This window comes from Magallana gigas, chromosome 2, assembly GCF_963853765.1.
Source record: "Magallana gigas chromosome 2, xbMagGiga1.1, whole genome shotgun sequence".
Classification (NCBI taxonomy): domain Eukaryota; kingdom Metazoa; phylum Mollusca; class Bivalvia; order Ostreida; family Ostreidae; genus Magallana; species Magallana gigas.
Window position 1 is genome coordinate 34,453,908 of NC_088854.1, and position 20,613 is coordinate 34,474,520.

The window sequence follows — 20,613 nt, forward strand, 5'->3', positions numbered from 1 at the left end:
AGTAAGGTCGCCGATAACGAATCTTGCAGTATGTGGACCAAAAATGTATATATAGACATTTTTTGAACTGACATTTCTATATTATGCCAACTGTTGTCAAAAGATACAGCTATAGTAGACTTGCTCAAGTCTTTATTTTGTTTTAATGTTTTTCTTTTTTTAAATTATCTTGCAAATTTTACTGTGTGTCAGAACTCTCCACCAATTATAATACGTAGAGACGTGTAAACTCTATATACACAAGGCTTATCAGCCTCTAAATTAAATCTTTTTCCAAATTAAATTGTGTATTCACCTCTCTCTCTCTCTCTCTCTCTCTCTGACCGTTAACGTTAGTGACTTTTCTCTGAGTTTCTAAGATGGATGGACTTGCAAAGATAACTGCTTCGACAGAGACATAGCCTAAATTCACGCTAAAAGAGGGTGTTTATTTTTGTAATTGTTTATTAAAACTTTGTGATTTGACATCAATTTTTAAATAATTTTATTTATAAAATATATTTATTATATAAGTGTATCCCATTCCAAAATAAAAATGAATTCGAACCTGTCACCCCTACCACCAGAATGGAATTGACCATTGAAGAAGGGTTATACATCCGGGCGGTAAATTTTGCAAACTACTCTGAGGCTGACAGAGACCGCGAAGGTAAGAATCAACAGTACAAAACAGTTACAAAGTATTTTGATGAACTGAACATGGGAACAGTTGCAGAAAAAATGCCGGCGTTGATATATTCTTGATTATAGTTGATCTTGGACCTAGCGAGGAGTCAGATCAGATACCTCTCATGCAGTCTCAGGGATGCTTGAAAACTGCAGGTCTTAAATATTGACAATCTTTGGTACAGGATTACCCTTTCTGGATTTTTTTCGTCGAAAATTGCTCTTTCGGGAAAAATAGTTTAACATAATTTGGCTCGATGCAAGTTAGCAAGAAACAAAAATTCTACACAGTTCTTGATTTTTGTATGGCAAATTGCAGAATTCGTGTGTTTAATCATTTAATAAATCATCGTAACAAACCATACTAAACACTCTGATATTTTAATTGATCTACAATATGCCTTATATATAAGCCTTATGATAAGAATGTCTCGCTCAGTATAGCCCTCCAGGCCCCCCCCCCCTTCCCCAAAAAATAAAAAATTACCACATCATATACAAAACAGTTATTTTGGGAATTTTTCAATTAGATCCTCGTCCTAGACTGTAAATCTTGTCTCCCCAGTGGAATTTCACAATCCTACACTTGTAATAATGAATGATTCTATAAGTATCAATTATTTTAAATTTTTTTTATTTTACTGCATGAGCATTTAACAGTCTAGACGGGACTCCCAAAACGGAGTTAACTCCCAAAACGGAGTCTTTGGCTCCATCATGCATTGCGGTAAAATGGCGTTTCTAATGTAAACAACGTGCGAGTTATGCCCCTTAGTTCTAAATAAATCTGTAAAATTGGCCAAAAACACGACAAAAATTAATTCTAAACTTTCAAAAACATTTCTGAACGTTTATGTGTCATATTAATGTCATATGTTCATAACCGTTTACTTGTATTACGTAAGATTAATTTTTAAAATGAAAAATTCACCCATAACTTCGATCACACACATCTAAAACTGTTTTGGAATAAATTGAACGCTTGGATATGTTTATTTATCATTGTTTGTTAAAAGTATAGTCTCATTTTAATCTTTTTCATGCTAAATTATTCAATCATCTTGAATAATTATGTATTTAACATGGTTTTCTAACATCGCAAATGCCGCGAGCGATTATAATTGTTTTGATGATAATTATCAGTTCAATATAAAGAGTTATTGTATCTAGAGTGACAATTTGTTTCATTTTCTGGGCTTTTAAACAACCAATCCTAATTTTTAATTACCAAAAAGACGTTTTCAATCATCGCTAGAGCAACCAGTTTTTGTTAGTAATCGAAGCTTTTTTTGTTTACGCACTTATCAATTTGTATGTTTGGTGATTTTAAATTGTAACACAATACGAAAGAAGTAAAATTTAATGAAATTTACCTTTTATTAGCGATTAAATTCCATGAAAAACACAAAAATATCACTTTTTAAGCATCATCCAAACGTCCAACTTCGAAGAGAAATAACTTTCTTAAGTGCAAATAAACCCCTATTTCGTGCAAATACGATCGATAGTAAATTATATCCTGGGTCTTTTAAAACATGTTAGAAGTCTGCCAACACATGCAGCACTTTGCAAGACGATTTCTTGTTGACCCCATGTTTTCATAGCAACTTCCGTTGACTCCGTTTTGGGAGTCCGTCTAGACTGTTTAAGGTTAGGCCAAAAATATAATATGCGTGTTTCCTATTTCATCGAATTTTGAATTTAAAATAGGGTAGGTAGGTCAGCTTAATTATGATCATATATGGGAATGAAGTAAAATGATGCATTCCTTATTATTTATTAAGGATATTGTGTTAATGTTATCAATGAATAAAAAAAAACTAATGCTGATAGTGATGGGAAATCGGAAAATTTTCATAATCGATTATCGGAAATAATCGAAAGTGTATAATCGATTAAATAATCGAAAGTTTTAAAATTATGTTTAATTAATAAAACAATTCTCTGAACAAAAACTTGCGTCTTGCGTTGTATATACAGTAATATACATGTACTTGTTTTAGTTGTTTAAAGCTATCAAATATTTATTCAAATAAATCAAATATGTTAATAAAATTTAAATATTATTATGCACATACAATCTTATTTACTGCACCTGGTTAGAATAAAAGAAAAATAGGAAATAAAAATATGTTGTACCATTTATAGTAACTAGGAAGTTAGGAACAAGTTCAAACTTCAAACAATAAACATAAACAATTTAAAATATTACAAATTAATTTGAAATTCAGAGTTCAAATCCCATTTCAAAAACATTAAACAAAAACAATTTTAACTGTTTTTAAACATCATAACTAGAAAGTTCACATCTGACCGAGTCACATGACATACAACTTCAGTGTTTCACCAGTACCTTTTAAGGTTTTTATTCAAGAAAATGAGCAAGTCCAAATTTGCACAATGTAGTCTTCTTTTTTAATTAACTATTTCCCCTGCAATACTAATTGGATCTTGATTTGCGGCATCTGCCTCGTCCGTGAGGCTTGCACATGGCGCCGCCATTTTGTTTAAACCTATTTTCGTTTTGATGTTTGAAAAAAAAAAAGTCAAATCGTACGAAGAATTTTCGTAAATTACGGTTTTTTAATTTTTTTTTTAAACAATCGATTATGAAAATCTTAATCGATCATCGACATCGGGAGACATTTAGCAACCGACTTTCGATTGTCGGCGATAATCGGCCCATCACTACTAATGCATAAAAGAATCTTTGGAATCGTATCATGTGAGACCTTCGATAGTTGCTAATATGTCCCTGGTTGTAAATAAACTTAATAAAATACATGTTAATTGTATCATATTATAGAAAGTATATTGAAAATGAAATTTAAAGATAATGAAGTAAAAAAAGCATCCATAACTTGTACTGCTCAGACAACAACTGTGGAACTTTTTTTTTCAATCACTATACATTAATATGTTTTACGGTGCGACCGTTGGGCCGAGCACAGCATGTGATCAAACAATGAATTATAATAAATCAATAAAAATAAAATTAACAACGTAAAATTTGAATGAAAAAAAAATAAAACATACTGTTTTACTTTTATGTTAAATACTGAAATCTGATTGGTTAAGACGCAGTTCATAATCCTTTCTATTACCCTCAGCGTTAGCAACGCACTTAGCAACAGGTAACATTAAAAATTGTTACATGCGCGAAAATTATGCGCGTTCGGTTCGCTGTAGAATTCACGTTATTCCTTTATAAAAGCAGTAAAATTTTCTTAAAAATTAAGACATTCAGTATAACAAAATAAATAGTTCCTGTTTGGGAGGGTAACAGTTGAAATTGACACCCCTCGAAAACCATTGTCAACCTCCGCTTCGCGACGGTTGACAATGGTTTTCTCGGGGGTGTCAATTTCAACTGTTACCCTCCCAAACAGGCACTATTTATATAACGTTACCTATTTTTCAGTAAATTTTCATTATTCATAGTTTATAAGATTTGTTATAATTTCTTTATTTATAAGTAGAACAGTAGTTTAATCTCAGATACAATGTTGTTGAATAATAAAGATTTTAATATATAAATATTCATTGCACTGTGTCTCCTCTTTTAAAGTGATTGTAACGTCAGTTCATCCCCCTTTTTTGCAGTAGACATTTTTTCTTAAACCTTCAAATAAAACTTGACTCATCATAGAGCCCCCCCTCCCCTATGTTATAAAAAGATATTTCCTTTTTTTCAATTTACACATAGAAAATCGACTTATCATGTATTTGCCCCCTCCACTTTAAAAAAAAAAATATTAAATGTTTAATATTTTTTTTTAATTTACGCTTAAAAATATTTTGCTTATCATATTAAAAGAACATGCCCCCCCCCCCCACTTTTCCCACTGCATGTAATAAATGGAAGTGAAAATAAAGAAACCATTGAACTGCTAAAGAGCTGAAGGATTAGAATTTTCATGATTTTTTTTCTTTTTGCTTGCAAAGATTTTTTGGATGAGGCTGCCATCCACCCATCCACCCACCCACTCCCTTTTTAAAAAAGGCGATGCTATGTGTACGTTCCAGGAATTTACCGTAGCTAGAACCTAAGATTTTAGTATACTGTGTTAATGGCCCAAAATCAAGAAGTGAAATGGAAAATCTATATGCTTTTTGTAAAGACAGAAACCAATACCTGCCCTATATGTCAATTCTTTTGTTAATATATGCAATTGATCCTTTCTAAGACTAATTTTAATCAAATTTTGTTTCAAAACTTAATAAATACTTCTTTCTTATTATGGGTAGAGGATGCATTTTCACTTATTCACATTCAAATGCACAACAATCAAATTATTCTTTTGAACTTTAGAGATCTGAATGGTCAGCATGTTTTATCGATAATCCTGATTGACAAGCTGAGGCCTGTTAGTTAGATTGGACCCTGCATTTGCTCTCAGAAAATCGGGTTCTTCGTTTTGTGTCTGATCTGGGTCTACTTAGCGTCAGCCTGTGGATTACTTTGGGTCAGCCCTGGTAGACCCAGATCAGTCACAAACCTGGACTTTGGTTGGGGTTTGCTTTCTCTTAAATTGTGTTTGCTTAGTAGTTAGTACTGTAGATTAGAATGCAATATCTTAAAGAAAGTAAAATCTTCTTTAAGTGGTGGATTAAAATGATGATCATTGTTGTTTTTTCAAATTTTCAGAAAGACATACCATTCGTAATGATTATGGCTGACATTTTCCTCAGAGAGGATATCATTAAACTTCTAAACAACAAGTTTGTCATCATTATAGGTGACTCAAGTAAGCGATTAATGATTATATATATATGATGATACATTATTGACTAATTAACCACAATTTCAAGTTCTTCAGCCATTTTCTTTCTGTTTAACCTAGTTCAAAGAGCAATCTATAAAGACATGGTGATGCTGCTGCAGAGAAACCTGTACTTAAAAGACAGACATCTCAGAAACAAGGCAAGTGAACAATTGAAGACTACTAAGTACTATTAAGCCCAATAAATTATTTGGAGATAATAACGGTTAACATTTTAAACCTACTAAAGGGGAGAATTTCCTCCTTACCAACTTGACTAAGGGGGAAATTTTGCTTAAACGACATTTTCTCATGTAAAAAGTGATTTTACAATTTATTTCATATTGCATTTTACGATTATTTATTTACATGACTGCTAGTTTTCAATTTATACAGCTTGTGTTGCTGTAATCAGATAAAAATTATATGTAAATATTTTTAGCTCACTGAGACGAAGTCCGGGAGAGCTTGTGCTATACCCCCAGGCGTTAGCATCCGGACCTTGTTAAAGTTTTTGTTACAGGTCCTGTATCTAAGTTATTACTGGTCCCAACTTCACCAAACTTGCGTGGATGATGCTATAGTATGATATTGTAATGTATGACACTGTATCTTCTATGTGATATTGTATCCTAGTTATACCCCCCGCAAACGAAGGTTTGGGGGGGTATATAGGAATCACCTTGTCCGTCCGTCCGTCTGTCTGTTCGATTCGTGTCCGTTCCATATCTTTCTTATGGAGAAACATTAGAAGTTCTTACTTCACACAAAGATTGCTTATGACCTAAGGGTGTGTCATGACCTTGAACCAAGGTCATTCGGACAAGGTCAAGGTCACCAACAGAAAAAGTGCAAAATTTGTGTCCGGTCAATATCTTTCTTATGGAGAAACATTGGAAGTTTTTACTTAACACAAAGATTGCTTATGACCTAAGGGTGTGTCATGACCTTGACCCAAGGTCATTTGGTCAAGGTCAAGGTCAATGGCAGAAAAAATGCAAAGTTCTTGTCTGGTTCATATCTTTCTTATGGAGAAACATTGGAAGTTCTCATTTCACACAAAGATTGCTTATGAGCTAAGGGTTTGTCATGACCTTCACCCAAGGTCATTTGGGCAAGGCCAAGGTCACTTGCAGAAAAGTGTAAAACTCGTGTCCAGTCCATATCTTTCTAATGGACAAGCATTGGAAGTTCTTAATTCACATCTAGAATGCTTATAACCTGAGAGTGTGTCATGACCTTGACCAAAGGTCAATTGAGGAAGTTCAAGGTCATTGTAAAAAAAAAATCGCGCTCAGTATACCAATAATTCAAAATGTTTATATTAAGTGGCTGCTTGACATGTGGAATTTCGTTTGATTCGAGTCATGTTTGTAAACATAAGGATGCAAATGTCCTCATGCATTAACAGTTAACTTGAACTAAAATGGAATTTAAAGAATACAAATTGGTTTGTGTACTCATATAAGTATTAACAGTTTTAAAAAATAGAGCAGTTGTTATTTATAGAAAATGGACGATGAAATAGATTCATCCAATATTTCTATAATAGAAAAAAAACATGAGTTGTGATTTTCTTAGCAAGGGGTATCAATTGTGAGCTTGCTCACAGTACCTCTAGTTATTACTTGTCCTAACTTCACCAAGCTTGTAGTGATGGTGCCTCTTATGATACTGATGCACCTGATAGACTTGAATGCTGAATCTGAGCCATATGTTTTGAATGCTGGATGAGGTTTAGTTTTTGGAAGAGGTCACATGTTTAATAGATAATAAGGTTGAGATTTAATACGTATACGGGTACGCGTACGTGTGTTAAAACTACACGTACACGTTTTTGTAATTTATAAGTTGAGATTTCTTAACTTGTAGGATATAAACGTGTACGTAAATTGACGCAGTTTTGTGACATGACATGACTTAATTTAGTTAATTCCAAATAAATGGTAAATTTTTTATCAATCTACATGCAAATGAAGTTTAAAAATCTATATGATGTATCAACAGAATACATTCACTCATCAATAAGATTTTATTTGTTGTAAAAAGCTACACGTTTGTACTTACGTGTAGACGACACTCTACAAGTTTAGAGAACGTGTAGAAACCATGTCGTCACAAAAACTGATGACGTAATACGCGAATAATTTAGGTAATTCCCCTAGTTCACGTACACGTACAAGTTTGAAATCTCAACCTCTCTAATATTAATAGTACTATTTCAATTTTGCATAGATTTAACTATAATATAAATGAATCGAAGAGGTAGCTTCAGATGCACAGCCTGATCTCCATTATCATAGATGCTGAAAAAAACACTACCCCACTCAAACTTTCTTGATAGATGTGTTTGTTGTGAAATGATATATCCTGATTCTTATGATATAGTATTGTATGATATGATACTCTATAGTTTTATATGATACAATATTATAATTTATATTATATCATAAAAAATTATATGATATATTTTATCAATTTTTTTGTACATTATGATATGATGTTGTATCATGATATTGTTATGTATAGACATTAGTATTGTTTATTATGATACAATATTGTATAATATGATAATTTATTATATATTATTGTATCACATAATATTGTTTCAAATGATATTGTAAAATGTAATTTAATATCCTTTGATACGATATTGTTTAATTTGATATTGTGTTATAGATATATTGTATCATATTTTAAAATAATATTGAGGCATATGATAAATATTGTATAATATGATATTGCATTGTTTAACATATTACTGAAACACATGATATTGTATCATATGATACAGTGTTGTATCAAATCATGTTGTATCATATGCCATAATATCATATAATATCTCATATAAGATACAGTATCATACAATACAATATCATACTATAGCATACAATATAATATCATATGTTACATTATGCAACTATATGCAACAATATGCAACAGGCATTCATACTCCTGGTATCAAGAAACATTGGATGAAAAATTTTGTTCCTATGTATAATATGCACCCTACAATTTTGATCAAGTTTTTGCTGAAACAAATTGTGTATTATAGATGAGACTTTACGGTAACGCAAGTTTTTGTGTGCTGTAAATTACAGCTTTAAAACACACACGGACCTGTAGCTCCCAGGTTGTCTTTCTAAATTTTTCCAGACCGGGAGCTGCAGAAAATGAAAATTGAAATTGGAAATATGGTAATAAAAATAGGATTGAGGTATTTAAGAAATCTGCTTCTCAGATAGAACAAATACCTTTTCTCAATATATTGCACATTTGATGGTTATAGCATATTCCAATATCATTGTTCAAAAAATGAACTGGTTTATTTTTAAAACCAAAAGAATATATAATAATAATGGCAAGATATTAAAGGGGTACTTGGTAGCCAGCTGTGAAAAAGATAACAACCTCATTAGCTTGTGCACTTGGTACTTTGAAACCCTATAAAGTACTGATATTCACCAAAGTAAATGATATTGGTATATTTTGCCCCCTTGATATATTGATAATCAGGTACTTTATTCTGTTTTAGGGTGAAATGAGTTTTGAAAGAGATGAATTAATTGAAGGTGGACGAAAAGGAAAGATGAGTAATGGAGTGAATTACAGAGAAATTCGCCAGTACCACAGGGAAAATCATCTGATTCGCTTTTATTTTGTTACACGCTGCTTCAACACATATGTGGAATCTATTTTGTCAGATCTTAGTCGTGACCCTAAACCAGACATCATCTTAATGAACTCATGCCTATGGGACATCAGCAGGTCAGTTTTGAAAATTTATCCAAGTTTGAGAAAAACTGATTGTTTTCAGGCGAACAGGATAAAAATGAATGAGGATATGCAGGAATCACCATGTAATATTAATAAACACGAAAAAAAAACCCATAAAATAATGTTTATCCAGCATTATTATCAGTACCACTTTGGTGTGCTTTTTTGATAGCGTCACGATGAATTCTGTCACCTATGTCAAGCATGAACACTGCTTGCTGCTGGAGTTAAAACTATGATTGGTAAACTTGTTTTCTCTCTGTCTCTCTCTCTCTCTGTATGTGGGTGTTAAAACCATAGTCTCAAGCCATGGTCCAGAGTATGCTTAGCTCTCCTAGATGAGAGAGGATTGTACGATGGCATTAAACAAAAAAAAAAAACGTGCATGTGCTCATTTTTGTAAATAAATTTATTATATACCCATCAATTTTCCCTTCTTGAAGTCGATACTGTCAATTTTACAGAGTGTGATCAGATTTTCAAGATCACCCGCTTTACGTCTCGTTTGATCTCTGATGATCCGCGCCTTGCAACTTGACGTGATTCAACCCTTTGGAGCAAGTTACTGTTAAAATAATATATATATATATATATGTACAATATACCTGTATTACTTGCTTACTTACCAGTCAAAGTGATAGTCAATTATGTTCTGTATGTAAGTCACAAGTACTGTGGAATCAGTTAAATTCATGGGGAACAATTTTCGTGGATTGTGGGTTTATTGTTTATTAGTGGGGATGTAATTTCATGGATGCGTAGGTTTTCAGCTTCAGTAAGAAAACTCTTTGAAAATTTGTTATCTTTGAGGATGTAAATTGGTGAGAGAGGGCTACCCACGAATACAACAAAATTGAGCCACCATGTATTCTAATGTTTCCACAGCATGCTCTTTCGAAAAGTACCCAGATTCCGACAGTACCAAGTAATCTGGTGGATTTTTAGCTCACCGAGACGAAGTCAGGGGGAGCTTATGCTATACCCTCGGCGTCGGCGTCCAGACCTGGTTAAAGTTTTTGTTGCAGGTCCTGTATCTAAGCTATTACTTGTCCTATCTTCACCAAACTTGCATGGATGGTGCATCTGGACCTACTTATGGACTTGAAAAACTTGGATGCTGAATCTGAGTCCTAAATTTCAGATGCTGGAGGAGGTTAAGGTTGTTGGACCAGGTTAAAGTTTTTGTTGCAGGTGCCCTTTGATAGCAATATCTAAGTTACTGCTGGTCTGTACTTCACCAAACTTGCATGGATGGTGTGCCTTATGATACTGATGCACCCGACAGGCTTGAGTGCTGAATCTGAGCAATAGGTTTCGGATGCTGGAGGAGGTTAAGGTTTTTGGAGTAGGTAAAAGTTTTTGTTGCAGGTGCCCTTTGATAGCAATATCTAAGTTACTGCTGGTCTGTACTTCACCAAACTTGCATGGATGGTGTGTCTTATAATACTGATGCACCAGGCAGGCTTGGGTGCTGAATCTGAGCTATAGGTTACAGATGCTGAAGGAGGTTAAGGTTTTTAGAGCTGGTTAAAGTTTTTGTTGCAGGTGTCCTCTGATGATTATATCTTAGTTACTACTTGTCCTAATTTCACCAGACTTCCATGGATGGTGCGTCTTATGACACTGATGCACCAGACAGGCTTGAATGCTGAATCTGAGCCATAGGTTTCGGATGCTGGAGGAGGTTAAGGTTTTTGGAGCTGGTAAAAGTTTTTGAAATAGGTGCCCTCTGATGATTATATCTTAGTTACTACTTGTCCTAACTTCACCAGACTTCCATGGATGGTGCGTCTTATGATACTGATGCACCTGACAGGCTTGAATGCTGAGTCTGAGCCATAGGTTTCAGATGCTGGATATGGTTAAGTTTTTTGGAACAGGTCACATGTTTAATAGATAATAGTACTATTTCAAACTTGCATAGTTGATTAAACTGTAATATGAATGAATCACAGAGGAAGCTTCAGTTGCAGAGCTTGATCTCCATTATCAAGGATGCTAAAAAATATATCTTAGTTATTACAGGTCCTAACTCCATAAAACTTGAATGGATGGTGTGTCTTATGATACAGATGCACCTGACAGGCATGGATGTTGAATCTGAGCCATAGGTTGCGGATGCTGGAGCAGGTTAAGGTTTTATTTGCTAGTGCCCTCTTATGATGATATCTTAGTTATTACTGGTCTGAACTTCACCAAACTTGCATGGAGATGCGTCTTATGTATACTGATGCACCTGACAGGCTTGAATGCTGAATCTGATCCATAGGTTTCAGATGCTGGATGAGGTTTAGTTTTTTTGGAACAGGTCACATGTTTTATAGATGATAGCTTGCATAGTTGATTTAACTATATTATAAATGAAACGCAGAGGTTGCTTCAGGTGCAGAGCCTGATCTCCATTATCAAGGATGCTAAAGAAATCTCCTACCTCACTCAAACCTGCTCGATAGATAGATGTGTTTGTTGAAAAATGATAAAACATGATTCCTATGATATAGTATTGTATGGTTTGAAACAATATTGTTTAATATGATACAATATAATATCATATGTAATATTATTATATAAATAGTGCCTGTTTGGGAGGGTAACAGTTGAAATTGACACCCCGAGAAAACCATTGTCAACCGACGCGAAGCGGAGGTTGACAATGGTTTTCGAGGGGTGTCAATTTCAACTGTTATCCTCCCAAACAGGCACTATTTATTTTGTTATACTGAATGTCTTTTTAAAAAATTTTAAGAAAATTTTACTGCTTTTATATAGGAATAACGTGAATTCTACAGCGAACCGTACGCGCATAATTTTCGTGCATGTAACATTTTTTAATGTTACCCGTTGCCAAGGGCGTTGCTAACGCTGAGGGTAATAGTAAATATTATTAACTGCGTCTTAACCAATCAGATTTCAGTATTTAACATGAAAGTATAACATAAAAAGTTATATGATACGATATGATATTATATCAATTTTTTTTATATTTTATGTTATGATATTGTATCATGATATCGTTATGTATAGTATTGTATATTATGATACAATATTATATAAATAGTGCCTGTTTGGGAGGGTAACAGTTGAAATTGACACCCCGAGAAAACCATTGTCAACCGACGCGAAGCGGAGGTTGACAATGGTTTTCGAGGGGTGTCAATTTCAACTGTTATCCTCCCAAACAGGCACTATTTATTTTGTTATACTGAATGTCTTTTTAAAAATTTTTAAGAAAATTTTACTGCTTTTATATAGGAATAACGTGAATTCTACAGCAAACCGTACGCGCATAATTTTCGCGCATGTAACATTTTTTAATGTTACCCGTTGCCAAGTGCGTTGCTAACGCTGAGGGTAATAGTAAATATTATTAACTGCGTCTTAACCAATCAGATTTCAGTATTTAACATGAAAGTATAACAATGTATAATATTATATTGTACTATTAATTTATAATTTTATCACATGATACTTTTACATAAGATATTGCAAAATATAATATTGTATCCTATGATACAATATTGTATATTCTATAATAGTGTATCATACGATATTGTATAATATGATATTAGTTTCTGTAATATAGAATTATATCACATGAAATTGTTTAATATGATACTGTAATATTTTATAATATTGTGTCATACGATATTGTATAATATGATATTGGTTTATAATATGATATATTATCACATCACATGAAATTGTATTGTTACAGTATGATATTGTAAAATATAATATTGTATCATATGAAACAATATGTATAATATGATATTGTATTATATAATATTTTACTTTATCACATAATTGATATGATACAATGTTGTATCAAATTATATTGTATCATATGATACAATATCATATTATGTATAAAAAATGACACAGTATCATACAATATCATACTATATTATACAATTAAATATCATATGTTTCAATGTTATGATGTATTATGTAATATGATATTGTAGTATAATACTATATTGTTTTATAAATATATTATGATATTGTATAATGTGATCAAATACAATAACGTATAACACAATACAATGTCATATCATACGTTACAATATCAATGACATATCTCATCATTGTTTATTATGGTATTTTATTGTATTATATGGTATATGTTGTAAATATGATAGGATGCAATATTTAATTTTATATTATTGTATTGATTAACATATGATTATAATACAATTTTTTAACAGATGATATACGATATTGTGTCAAAACAGAATCCATGAATATCCAAGATCATAAAGTATGATTATCATTTAATATTATTAAATGATAATCATACTTTTTATATGATAAAGGTGGTCTCATAAAGGTGAAGTCTCATAAGGGTGATGTCTCGTCTCGGTGAGCTTTGTAATCTGTGATTACCTATGTTTTATTCTCTGATAAATAGTTCTGTCTGTGCATAATTTAGTGTGCACCAGAAGCCGATCAGCAGTAAGCTGAATCCACCAATAAAAAGGTTTGAGGTTTAGGTGCAGGTATTATTTATGCATGACGTAGATGACAGAATTGAACGTGACGCTATGGGGAAAAGCACACAAAAAATGGTATGATAATAATCAAGCATGTGTATTTGTATATTACTCCTCGCTATAACCTTAACAGGTTGCAATGTCTCAGAGTATTTATTCATAACGTTTAAAAATGTATGGTGATATACAACACAGCAATCAAAACAAAGCATGAATGATATTTAAAATAAATCTGTCACGTTCATTTAATGCATGTAAATAATTACAAATGTATTTGAAACTTTACATATACAACATCGAGTCTGCATTCATTCCATTTTATCCATGTCAATTTTAATTAATAATATTTAGATTATATGTAAAGAATGAAACTTAAATCTGTTTTTGCCGTAGCAGAAAAAATACTAATTATTTATAGCATACGTTATTCTAAATAACCAAACAGCTAATCAAACTTGTTCACTAATTGATTCATCTATTGTTAAAAAAGAAACTGGTTGAAGTTAACAATTTGAACTTAAATTTTGGGTACATATAAACACCCAACAAAATGACTAAAGATTTCATTTAAGACTGGGAGCTACAGACCTGCAGCAAGTTTATGGTTCCTTGTATCAATAGATCAAAATACTGAAATATATATGCTATATTAAACTGTTCAGCTATCAGATCATTCATGTGATAAACATATGTTTTGGCATAATTCTGTTTGTTATCGTAGATATGGAAAAAATGGTGTTGAGGAATATAAAACAAATATGGTTCGTCTGTTTGATCGTTTTAAGGAGACTTTGTCACCAGATTGCCTTGTTATCTGGAATGCCACTCTTCCTATTTCAAAGAATATAAGAGGTGGTTTCTTGATCCCTGAAGTGGAGTTTATGAACAGTACTCTGAGACTGGATATTCTTGAGGCAAATTTCTTTGCTCACCAGGTTGTTATTTCTCATGGATATGACCTATTGGATCTTCATTATTATATGCGGAATCAATTGCATCGCAGAGCGGCAGATGGAGTTCATTGGGATCAAACTGCTCATCGTCGCATGACAAATTTACTGTTATCCCATATTTCAGGTAAACATTAATGATACTGTAATACTCAGTATAAACACTTGTTTAATATATATGAACCGTATTTTTCAGAAATTAGGTCAATACTTTTTAACCGGGTTTTCCAACGGAAAAATCCGGTTATTAAAATGGTGAAAATGGCGGGCGGGCGGGCGGCTGCCAAAAGGGTACCCTCATTGTACGGATAACTCCTCCTACAGTTCTCAAGATAGGAAGTTGTTCTTTTGCAGATCAATTGTACATATATCAGAGGTGTGCATATTGCTAGAATTTTGATTTCCGATAATTTATCGAAAAAATACCAGCTTTTGAACTTTGTCATTTTTTGGCAAAATATTGCATAAAGGGAACCCTCATTGTACAAATAACTCCTCCTACAGTTCTCAAGATAGGAAGTTGTTCTTTTGCAGATCAATTGTACATATATCAGAGGTGTGCATATTGCTAGGATTTTGATTTCCGATAATTTATGAAAAAAATATCAGCTTTTGAACTTAGTCATTTTTTGGCAAAATATTGCATATAGGGAACCCTCATTGTACGGATAAATCCTCCTACAGTTCTCAAGATACGAAGTTGTTCTTTTGCAGATCAATTGTACATATATTAGAGTTGTGCATATTGCTAGGATTTTGATTTCCAATAATTTATGAAAAAAATACCAGCTTTTGAACTTAGTCATTTTTTGGCAAAATATTGCATATAGGGAACCCTCATTGTACGGATAAATCCTCCTACAGTTCTCAAGAGAGGAAGTTGTTCTTTTGCAGATCAATTGTACATATATCAGAGGTGTGCATATTGCTAGGATTTTGATTTCCGATAATTTATCGAAAAAATACCAGCTTTTGAACTTAGTCATTTTTTGGCAAAATATTGCATATAGGGTACCCTCATTGTACGGATAACTCCTCCTACAGTTCTCAAGATAGGAAGTTGTTCTTTTGCAGATCAATTGTACATATATCAGAGGTGTGCATATTGCTAGGAATTTGATTTCCAATAATTTATGAAAAAAATACTAGCTTTTGAACTTAGTCATTTTTTGGCAAAATGTTGCATATACATGTAGGGTACTCCATTTCACTGGATAAGGGTTGACATGGATTATGGATACAGTTTACATTAAAGAAAACCCGGTTTGCTGTCACATTGACAGCTTTTCACTTGTTTTTCCATGACATGTGGACCTCCCCTATTTATTGCTCCGACCTGTTTATGTTCATAAATTCATGCAAACCTCTATTAAGTCATGAGAGTTTACTATAATACCGCTTAATTTCTGTCTAAAAACCGTTTGCATTTTTATCAATATACTGTAGTAATTTATCATAACAAATTAAATGTGAATTAATTTATTTCTTACATTTTTTACTTCAATTGCTAAAGACTAATTCATCTTTCGATCATTATTAGATGCTGTCATGCATTTTGATTGTGTGCTTACAATAAACAGGAAATCGATTTTGCATGGTAAAAGTAAAATGATAAACTTACAAAAGGTAATTATGGGGGGAAAACATCGTCAGGTAGTTATGAAAAAGCAATTTGTTTTTATGATAGAATGCATGTACAAGTTTTTTTTCTGTAGATACAAAATAAAACTTGAGATGAAATCCTAACGAAGTGTCTCTGAAATTAGTCTGGGTAGGGCCTACATGTTTATACACAGTTAAACTCTCTGCATGTGCCACTCATGCCCGCAGGCTCTGAAAAGATCAGAGGGTGACCCATGTGTTATATACTCGGTAAAAAGTCACACAGAGGTGTGAACAATTATCATGATTATGTACAAATTGTTTAAGTACGATATATGACTAAAAGTTAAACTGACCGAAAATCTTGAAGAATAATTGCAATGACGATGGATGGACGGTAACATTAGCGGGTGAAATGAAATCTCCAGTGAATTAATTCGTATGTTACTTTAGACTCAAGCAAACAAAAAGAGATGAGACTATGATGGTGGGGGTGGTCAAATTTTAACATAGGAAATAAATTTATCATATTGACATTTGTTGATTCTCAGTTGTTTAGACTGTGGACCTGGATAATTCTTGGGCCAAACTTGATGTAGGTTAATATTTGTAAGAAAAGTTGTTTAAGATCATTTTCAGAATGACATTGGTTAAATTTGATATAACTATATCATCTAGTTACAAAAGGTGCCCAACATAAGAATAGAAAATTTTGAAAATCTGTTAAAACAGGATAATTTTTACTCATTCTTTATCCCGATATTTTGGATATGACTTCATTATGTCTAGTGTTGCTTATGTGAGCTATGTGGCCCATGGGCCTCTTGTTTATTATTGGAGGCACTGTAGCTCCCAGGTTGTCCATCCGAATTTTCTCAGACCGAAACTACACACCTGCAGCTAAGGTAGATTCAAATACAGAGCCTGATCTCCATTATCCCGGATTCTAAAAAACTCCTACCTCACTCAAACTAGCTTGATAGATGTGTTTGTAATGATATAACATGATTCATATAATCATCCAACGAGTTGAGATGATGCATATATTTGCTCTGCAAGCCTTGCAGATATATACACCATTATATAATTAGTGCCTGTTTGGGAGGGTAACAGTTGAAATTGACACCCCGAGGAAACCATTGTCAACCGACGTGAAGCGGAGGTTGACAGTGGTTTTCGAGGGGTGTCAATTTCAACTGTTATCCTCCCAAACAGGCACTATTTATTTTATTATAATAAATGTCTTAATTTTTTGAGAATTTTTTTACTACTTTTATATAGAAATGACATGAATTCTACGGCTAACCGTACGCGCATGATTTACGCGCATGTAACAATTCGTTGTGTTACCCGTTGCTAAGTGTGTTGCTAACGCTGAGGGTAATAGAACGGATTATCAACTGCGTCTAAACCAATCAGATTTCAGTATTTAACATGAAAGTATAATAATCCAACTTGTTAGATAAAGCTAATGTAAAATCACACAATATAGATACCCTCTTAATAGGTATCTTTTATTTTGATTTATTTACATGGAATTTTATGATAATTATGATGATTTTTTGATAAATTGTATTGCAATATAAATCTTGTAGGTAATTTGGAGTGATATTTATTCAAACTAAACATGATAAATAGTTTTTACTGATTTTATAGTAACAAGCACCAGATTAACTCAACAATAAAGCTTAATTGCCACACAAAATGTTGAATCACTGTCAGCTCTGCTTGAATTGCTACCATCATTGATAATAATGCCATTGAATGTAATACACAGAAGTATGTGTATCTCTTGTTACAACAAATTAGACCTAACAATACTCTATAATATCTCCATTATCTGTCTTTTATTTTTAATTAATCTAGAGGCTTGGCGACAGAAACTTCCAGGTCGATCAGAGAGCATGAAAAAGTTAATTATACAAGAAGAGAGTGGTAAACTCCAACATACATATGGCCAAGAGCAACGAAGAGGTGCAGTAGAATTACCAATGTTTGACAATGCAGGTGTAGGACTACGAGAACCAGTGCAAAATTACCGCTCTCCTGTCAGCAACCTGTACGCTAATTCTAGATACTTTAGGGATGCCAACAACAACCCGTCATCTGCAACAGCCCCAAATCCAGACTCTCAGTATAGGCACAAAAGATCATACTCCAGCAGAAGAGGAGTAGAGGAAGAAACAAATTACAACAAATGCAAAAGGTTCTTTAGAGAAGAAAACTTTTATCCCATGGACACAGAAAAGACAGGCAATCAAGAAAACAACAATGTCACATCTCAATTCCATCATGATCCACGGTTGCCAGAAGGTGACAGATTTCACGTTTTGGACAGTAATGCCAATGTATGTTCTACTTCTACTTATGCATGGAAACCTTACAGTGAGCAAGCTGCTTCCCAGTATGGGAAATCAAGTGGAATGGGCAGAAGGCAGAATCCCTATCAAAGACGAAATGCTCATAACAGAAAATGTCACAATAGCAAATATGTGTAATATTTCAAGTACAAACAGTAGGTGCTTCAAGATTATCAATGAAAGTTATTTCTGGATGCCAGATAGCATTGTAAAGATGTTTAACTGATATTGAAGATTAGGGGATGAGTGGATTCAGGGGGACCCCCCCCCCCATTTCAGTATAAGAAAAAAAACAAATAGTTTTATCTTTAGTTTTGATGTTAAGCAACAATTTAGAATAAAAACATTTCAATTTGCTTTAAAATAAATGTTATAATATAAAGTCTTGTTTGATTGTTTATATTTTGTTTCTACCAATTAATAAAAAATTTGGTCAATGATCAGGACATCCAAGTATTGAAGAGAGTGCAACCTTGGATATAAATGTAGATTCAATATTCAATATTTTTAAAGTAGTGAGCCCTAGAATATTTTATTAAGAACCCAAGATGGGTTCAAGGTTTAACGTAGAAGTATTATTATATTAAGAAAATTTTACAGCGGAAAATCATCTTGGTTTGTAGCCATTTGTTTTTTTGATAAAGATGAAAATAATGGGTGGGCCATAGTAAAATAGAGTACTTATTATGCCTGTCAATACATTGATTATAATAGCTTTTGTTTGCACATATCACATGACAACATTTTTCATTCGAGTGTATTCATTGATCAAGTGAGTAAGGTTATAAAACGTCACACAAGTTCACGTTAATAATTGGGAAGTCAAATAACATTTTTGGATGTTTTTACAAGTACTTTGAGCGCATTGAGGTACAATTTTCTTCACTCACATATATAGGAATGTTTTAAAATAAATCAATCACTACTTATTATTTGAAGAAGAAAATATACCTAATTGCTCATATATTTTAATCACTTTATAAAGTGATGGGGGGGGGGGGGCTAAAATAAAGGGAATGGGAAGTAAACAGTGTACCCCTACCAAAAATTTAGTTTTATATCTTGCATAGGATCTTTTTATTTTCAGTAAAAATGGTATTTCGTAAAGGTACAATGTCAAAGATTGAGTGTATGCAAAAAAGTGTAAATTTATGATACTTTATTAATGGTATTTCTTTTTTTTTTATTCTACCAAAGGCACAATATTCTTTGAACGCCAATATGAAACCATTGTTGCTCAGGTGAGCGATGTGGCCCATGGGCCTCTTGTTATTTATTAAACAATAAATAACAATATAATGCGTGCGTGCGCAGTACATGTACCATATATTTCAATGATTTAATTAATAAGAAATTGTTGATAAACCACATTGAGGATTGAAATACCGTAAATACCCTTTTTTTTTTAAAAATAGAAATGCGCAAAAAGTCTCATGAATCTGCTGCATTTTTCACAGTATAGCTAACGTTGGACGCTTTTTCTCTATATGATTCAAGGCGTTATATACACATTTGCAATTTTATCCTAATGGTCCGAGACAGGCAAAACTGCTACCATAATGGAATGCTGCAGGTAAGTTAGAAACGTGAATTAATACGACACTGGATTTGCCAATGAAGAACCAAATCACACCAGATATTATTGTAACGTGTAATAATTAAGACAAACTTCAATGCACTTGACTATATAATATATATGAAACTACTCACATTCTTCACTTTTCATCAAGTTCATTAAATTCAAGCTTCAGGCACCTATCATCGGGGGGGGGGGGGGATGCTGGAGAAAACGTACCCAGGAGAAAACGTACCCAATTATAGGGTACGTTTTCTCTAAGAGAAAACGTACATTATTAAAATAATAAATAATGGTTTTCATAGATATTCTTAAATGAAAGAAAATAAAATATACCATGAACATTTGTATCATTTGTTGCTGTTGTTTTTTAAATGCATAGTCACGTACTTAAATTAAGACAATAATTTGTAACATACACATACACGA

The 20,613-nt window shown here is 32.8% G+C and overlaps 2 protein-coding genes across 2 annotated transcripts in view; both read left to right on the forward strand.

The window, feature by feature from the left end:
• LOC105335239 (small ribosomal subunit protein eS19) overlaps positions 1-20,613 on the forward strand; it is a 75,690-nt gene that overhangs the window by 49,553 nt on the left and 5,524 nt on the right. The gene's annotated exons all lie outside the window — the stretch shown is intronic.
• Positions 575-18,996, forward strand: LOC117681420 (PC-esterase domain-containing protein 1A). Its single transcript, XM_034445855.2, has 6 exons — positions 575-649; positions 5,315-5,414; positions 5,511-5,590; positions 8,965-9,197; positions 14,418-14,773; positions 18,115-18,996. Exons 2-6 carry the CDS (start codon positions 5,333-5,335, stop codon positions 18,744-18,746), a joined length of 1,383 nt encoding a protein of 460 aa, XP_034301746.2. The 5' UTR covers positions 575-649; positions 5,315-5,332; the 3' UTR covers positions 18,747-18,996.